The sequence below is a fragment of the Nannobrachium achirus genome (assembly GCF_963921795.1).
Source record: "Nannobrachium achirus genome assembly, chromosome: 17".
In the NCBI taxonomy this organism is placed as follows: Eukaryota; Metazoa; Chordata; class Actinopteri; order Myctophiformes; family Myctophidae; genus Nannobrachium; species Nannobrachium achirus.
Window position 1 is genome coordinate 36,231,136 of NC_137824.1, and position 6,666 is coordinate 36,237,801.

General features: G+C 41.0%; 1 protein-coding gene across 2 annotated transcripts in view; it reads right to left on the reverse strand.

Moving 5' to 3' along the window:
- Positions 1-6,179, reverse strand: part of anxa6 (annexin A6) — a 17,319-nt gene extending 11,140 nt beyond the window's left edge. For both annotated transcript variants that reach the window (XM_080746010.1, XM_080746009.1), the window contains exons 1-8: positions 6,059-6,179; positions 4,845-4,905; positions 3,295-3,379; positions 2,609-2,703; positions 1,418-1,531; positions 997-1,087; positions 312-391; positions 142-198 (exon numbers count right to left, since the gene is read on the reverse strand). In XM_080746010.1, the coding sequence (XP_080602136.1) occupies positions 142-198; positions 312-391; positions 997-1,087; positions 1,418-1,531; positions 2,609-2,703; positions 3,295-3,379; positions 4,845-4,847 (525 nt within the window). In that variant the 5' untranslated portion in view covers positions 4,848-4,905; positions 6,059-6,179. The remainder of the gene's footprint in view (positions 1-141; positions 199-311; positions 392-996; positions 1,088-1,417; positions 1,532-2,608; positions 2,704-3,294; positions 3,380-4,844; positions 4,906-6,058) is intronic.
- Between the last annotated feature and the right edge of the window lie 487 nt (positions 6,180-6,666).

The window sequence follows — 6,666 nt, forward strand, 5'->3', positions numbered from 1 at the left end:
TACAAGGTTTCCACCCGACAACAATGATGCGCTAGATGGTCCAGGAGGATAACTGATGACATTCTGGTTAACCCACTAAGCTACAGCCACCTCTAACATAACGCATGTCCTACTGCGTCTGTTTTCATATTGGATGCTAACCTGTGCATCCTGCTCCACCAAGTCTGCATCCACCACTCCCGATTCGTCTCTGGTCCCCTGGAATCACAAATGCAAACAGTCAGTCACCAACCAAGTGACACACAAAATCCAAGTCAATGACTGCATGCATTATGAGAGCAAGTCCACAGTTGTCTTATAGGTGAACAGACCTGAAGCAGAACAACCAGCATCTTCTTAAAGTGTCCTGACGTGTCTGCAACCACGTCCTCCTCCATGTTGCTTCCATAGGCTGGAGACAAACACAGCACTGTTAGTTCTTAATTTATCCTGGGCAGAGTCGCTGAGCACGAATGCAGCAACACCAAATTACACACATTCAGACCTGGGAGCTGCCCACTAGTTACAGTAGTACAACCACCATCTTGTACTATTAGTTGCATGGTGACACCTTGTGTGCTTGTAGATCAGCTATATTATGTATTTCTGAAATCTATTCGAACATTTTTAAAATATTACAGTTTTCCCAAACATGATCAAGGCCACTTCAATGGTAGACCCTGGTGTTGGGAAGACACTTCCTGGTTACTGCCTGAAGGCTGAAGCTCAAGTGCAATATCCCCCCTGGCCAAGCAGGGATTTCGTGCTATAGGAGTTGTAGATGTTTGGTCTTCCACACAGGAGACCCATGTTTGAATCTCGGGTAGGACATAAAAATGATGGATTGTAGCTTTAAGCAACTTCTAATTCACCTATATGACACCCAGAAACAACTATAATCACTATAATATCAGTAGGAATTAAAAAATACCAACAGTTCTTAAATAAAGTAAATGTTTGCTGACCTTTTATCTAATTGATATACATAAGATCAAATCAATAAAAACAATGTCTCACCATCCCTGTAAGCTGCTACCATGTCATGAATCTGCTGGTTGTTTCTGGATGCCAGGACTTCAATCAGACATCTCTCGTTGGTTCCTGCTCCCTGGAAATATATGAAACATAATATGAATGTAATATAGGCTTCTGCTTCATATTACGCAAGTGAGAAATGAGAAAATAAATATTGTTGTTGTCGGGTGGAAATCTTGTATGTCCAAAACTGTTCGTTTTGTATTTATCCTTTTAAAAAGGATTTAAACTAGTGAAAATAGGCAATCTACAAGCACACAACGTCTCACGATGCGAGGCAGTGTGTGCTTGTAGATCAGCTATTTTCACCAGTTTTGTGCGACATACAAATTTGAAACTTTTTTTTTTTTTGAAACAAGGTTTCTGCCCGACAGTGACGATATGATACAATAAATAATAATACCTTGATGGCATCATGTATTTCCTTTGCATCGTGATATGCTTGGGGTCTCATCAGACTAACGATGAGACGTTCAAACTTGCCCGTCAGCTCATATTTCAGGTCATCAATCAGGTCCTGGACAGTGACATACATGGTTACATCTGTGCCCTTGAGAGCTACTGTACCCTCGCAAGCTGATCATGTCATACAATAATTGTGTACTGTAGCAAGTATACATTTTTTATCGGCCAAGGTTATCCAGCCGAGGGAAATAACGAATTCCCCCGGGTGATAATGTGTTTATCAGTCACATACCCATACTGTTTACAGTGTAGACATTTAGCAGATCTATGCTATTATCGAGAGCGACTTACAAAGTGCAAGAGCAGAATCACATAAATAGAATGAAAAGAAAACATTCAGTGCTACAAATTAGGATACCTGGTAAACATCAAACCTGGCACCTGTCAAAAGAAAACATGCTAACATATTTAAAATGTGAACAAGTTACCAACACATGTCCGAAAATACTGGCAACTATAAATGGTGCATTTATATAGCACTTCATTCCAAAGCGCTTTACATTCATTGTGCATTACATTCACCCATTCACTATATCATTCATTATATTCTGAATAGGTGATTTTTTTTACTACAGCGGAAAATGGGGAGTGAGTCTGCAGTCCTCCAAAGTGAGAAGGGGAGGTTGTTCCACAGCTTGGGAGCCAGGAGGGAGAAAAGTCTTGGATGCTTAGAGCACTGGCAATGGTGTTTTAAGGAAGGGACCAAATACACACTTCCTGTTTTAGCTGATTTAAGTGTGTGGTGAGCGGTATGGGGTTGGATCATGCCCTGAAGGTAATGGGCACCCCCTTACCTTCAGGGCATGCCCTTGATTGCTGTGTACCGTAGGTCATCACCAGTATTTTGTACTAACCCTAACGGAACACAGAAGCAGGGAGACGTGCAAATGTACTCTAGGAAAGACCAGGCATGCTATACTCTGTTTAAGTTTTAGGGGTTTGAGTGTGTGCCTGCAGACCAGCAAGGAGAGAGAACCATAGCCTTATTTAGTCACAAAGACACTTTAGCTTGCACTGATTGGTTGGCTACTGCCCGATCGGCCCTATGGCTGATATAATTTATCCCCAAGGCAAAGAAAGGCTGGGCATGTGATGTAAAGTAATATGAAGTAGTGATGCATTTATTTACCTGTCCAAAGCTGGATTTGTAAGCTGCAATAATCTCCTGCCTCTGTGCATTGCTCCTGGAAGTGATCAGATCCAAGATAGTCTCTTTGTCGCTGCCTGAAGGTAATGATGGCAAGGAAAAATTATCAGCAGTAGCCACATTGACAAGCACATAGATTAAGAATAAAAGATACATGTTTTTGTGTCTTTGGCTAATAGAAAAATTCAAAGACTCTTATTCCCTTAATTCAAAGAAATAAGACATGAGAGAAATCAGAGTGTATGCAGGCAGACATACAGTATACAGGACTCCCCTAGTGGGTCCTCTAAGTTTTCCTCTAACCAAAATGGTGGTTTTACATATATATAAATACAGTATATGACCGTGTACCCCTTTGATTGGTTCTCAAGACTGTGACAAGACAGAAACAACAGGTCTTATAACCCAAACATGATCGTAGTCATGGTACCCACAGTCGCAGTAACCTGTCAAAGTCAAAACAGTGTATTGGCTGTATATTTCCACTAGCCAGCCCCAAGGTTGTGTCATGGAAGAACCAGTGTCACACAGTCCATATTAACATGGCAATATATATATATATATATTTATATATATGAAAAATCGATTAAAACGATATGATGTTAACTAGTGAATATCAAAAATGTCCTATCATTGGCCAACCCATCACAGAGCAATGAGACACTCACCAAAGCCTTTCATGGCATTGTAAAGATTCTCAGCATCAGCGCTGGGATCGAAATCTTCAGCGGCTGTTATTGAGCCTCGGAAACCCTGCAAAAACACACAAATAAAAAGTTCCAAGGGGCCCATGCACTGCAATACAAGATATATAGTAAATCTCAGATTCTGAATGATTAGCTCTATAAGATCATACTGTAACAGAATCAAAACATTGACTTTTATCTATTAGAGGTTGGTGTGTGTGCAGCATTATATATTTGTGATCTTGGTCTGTCATATTTATTATGTCAGCCCAGCACCTAAAAATAGGATGTGTGTGGTTACAGTCAAAGGATGCGTGTATCTACTATTAAGTCAAAGGAATTTCAAACTGGACTTCGCATGTAGGAGAGGAATGCTGGTACTGTACAGTATTGTTATATAGGCTAACTTAACAGTCTGTTGTCAATATATATATTGTGTATGCGTGCGTCCGTGCGTGCGTGCGTGCGAGTGTGTGTTAATCTCCTGGGGTGGGGGTGCATGTAGCCGGGAGTCATGTTACACAGGTCACTTTTCAGGGGTCAAAACATGCTGCTTCAGACAGACCTTTATTGATCCCCGTGGGGAAATTCAGTTGTCATATACAGTAGCAGCACCACCACAGTAGGCAAATACTCATGATTATGCCCAGCTGATTACAAGTTCAGGATGCATACTATTATTATGACTCAATTCAGTTACAGACTCATTCATTGAGGTTGACTGAGAGAACCCAGCCCACACATTAAAAGCTGTAACTGCAGCTGCTGTCTCAGGGAAATTAAGCTATGGATTCAAGGATTCAAATCGAGTGGAGTCGAGCTTCCATGCCTTGGAAAAGCGCCATTAGACATTCCTGCTGCATTGGGGCCGTCAGCCAACGTGGCCTGTCTACACCAAGCCAAGGGGGTCCCAGGTCCTGCACATGCTCAGATACTCGGACACTACCCTCGTGACAGCTGGACAGCTTCACCCCCATAGCAACAGGGCCACAAATACAAGCCCCTAGCAACAAGCCTTTTAGTAAACAGACCTTTCAAATGGCATTTCAGACTGATTCCGTTTTGTGTCCTGTTACATAATCATACACCTAATTTTGAATAAAATGTATTTGTTAATGTTGATAACAATGATTTCTGCCTCTGTAACACTATCTAAGAGTTTACTATTTCTTCTTTGTCATGAAGCCTCTGTGGAGCTTCTATTTTGCTTCAGACGAGAGCTGAATTATTGGAAAAAGACAACGTTGCAGTTTAACCTGGATGTCTGCCACAAGTTTTCAGTAGATATTCTGCAGAGTCATTGTGGACTGATCCTGTCCTGTGAGTCTTTCAGTCACATACACTGTACAGTGTACACAGGTAGCAGCAATGACCGGAAACACATGGCTCCAAGGTTCATGCTGTAGCCAATAATAACTAGCATTCAATTGACCTCAGTGCTGCTGTCTGCATCTCATTCACAGAAAATAATGTCACTTAGTGTATAATCTACAGTATGTGACACAGTGTGAAATGAGGGAGGCTTCACTTACCATTCCTACAGTCTATATGGTCTTCTCTATCAACACCAAGCAGGAATCAGTCGTTTAAAACCTATGAGAATGAGAAAGCAAGATTAAAAGTGTTAACCTAAAGTTTAAAGCATCCCATTCCCCGGCCTGTTGTTCTGGTAATTTGTTCTGGAGAGAAAGTAGAAGATGACAGTGATACCATTGTGTTTGAATTATGTTAAAACTGTTTAAATTCAATAAATGAACATGTTCACCTAAGAATACATTATACACATAATTTAAATTATCACTGTCGTGTAAGTGGTCATTGCTTCTTATGGATTTAGGCGTTGAGGAGGAGAGCACAGAGCTATATATGCAGGGACAAGGAAACCATTTACCTCGCATTTGCCCAAAAAAAGGCCTTTGGTGGACAGATTTGGCTTTAGGCCTGGTCAAGCCATTTATGTTTTCCATGAGCATATTTGTGAACTCACTTCTCCCTTCTTACCCCTTCAGATATAGCCTATAGGCCTATGAGGCAAAACTAATAATGATTTGAACTAGGCTATCGCAAATTTTACAGACAAAACAAAGCTTTAAAGCTGAATTATTATTACAAAATGTTATTGATGATTAATAAAAACCATGTAAGAGAAAATGAAGGATAGCATACTTTCACTTTTCACAGTAACACTCAAGTTTTCCACACTAGCCTATATCAAATGAGGGAATTAGAGACATTTAATTTCTTTAAGAGATACATAGTTTATTCAAGATAAGAGTGAAGCTCTCCCAAAATAGCCAGCAAATGTATAGCTACTTTAATGATAGATAATGTCATTAGTGGGGGGGGGGGGGTTCTCTCTAGGACCACACCCATAGGCTATCTGCATGCACCCCCAATTACATAATAGAAGTAGGCTAGCTTTAGCCCAACTTTATAGACAGTCACCGTTATTTTTTCTTAAACATTATATGCAACATGCATATTAGACATCACACATTCTAAAGGCCTACTTTTACTCAACATGTTCACATGTGTAAATTAAATAACAATCCTCACAGCCATATAGGGAGTTTAAAGCGAAATCTGCGAAAATGACTATTATTACTTTATAGCCTATTATTAAAACTCTTTCAAAGAATCAATCAAATCTACATCATCAGATTTCAACGGGGATTTCATTCATTCTATAAATAGGCTAATAACTAAACGATTTAAAAGTGAAGCTAGACAACGAAATCGAGCTTACCTGGCTTTTGCAACGGAATGGAATGGTCAATGGAGTATTTGACAATCGTGACACACTGCGTCTCTCTCTGTGCTGACTGTGCTCCTCTCCAACGCAACGCAGACGCATCAGCCGGTTCAAGTCCCTGTGCAGCAGCAGCAGCTGTCCCGGTGTGTCGTCCTCTCTCACTCCTCTGACGTGACGCAGAGACAGCGCTCTCTTAAAGCAGCGTGTCCAATAACGGCACGGCATTACGGGAATTGAAAGTGTGTTGAACGAGAACGATCCCTATGTTGTAACTTGTATAGAGTATATTTATCCCTATGATGCATCCATCCGGACGGACATAACTTTACTGGAACGTGCCCAGTGCCCACACAGTAGCTAGAGTAGACCACGCGTATGGATTTCTCGGTTCCTTTTTATGTTTTTCACGACGCCGCAACATTTCTGCTGCTCCTGCGCACATCTGTAAAACTTCGCCGATCAGCTCACTACCCTAGCCCGGCTGAAACATGATGGATCGACCTGAACCTGGTAGCCATAAATTATAACTTCCAGTAGAGGGTGCTAATATGCGGAGGTTACGTCTAGACGTAACCTCCGCATATTAGCATCCTCTACTGGAA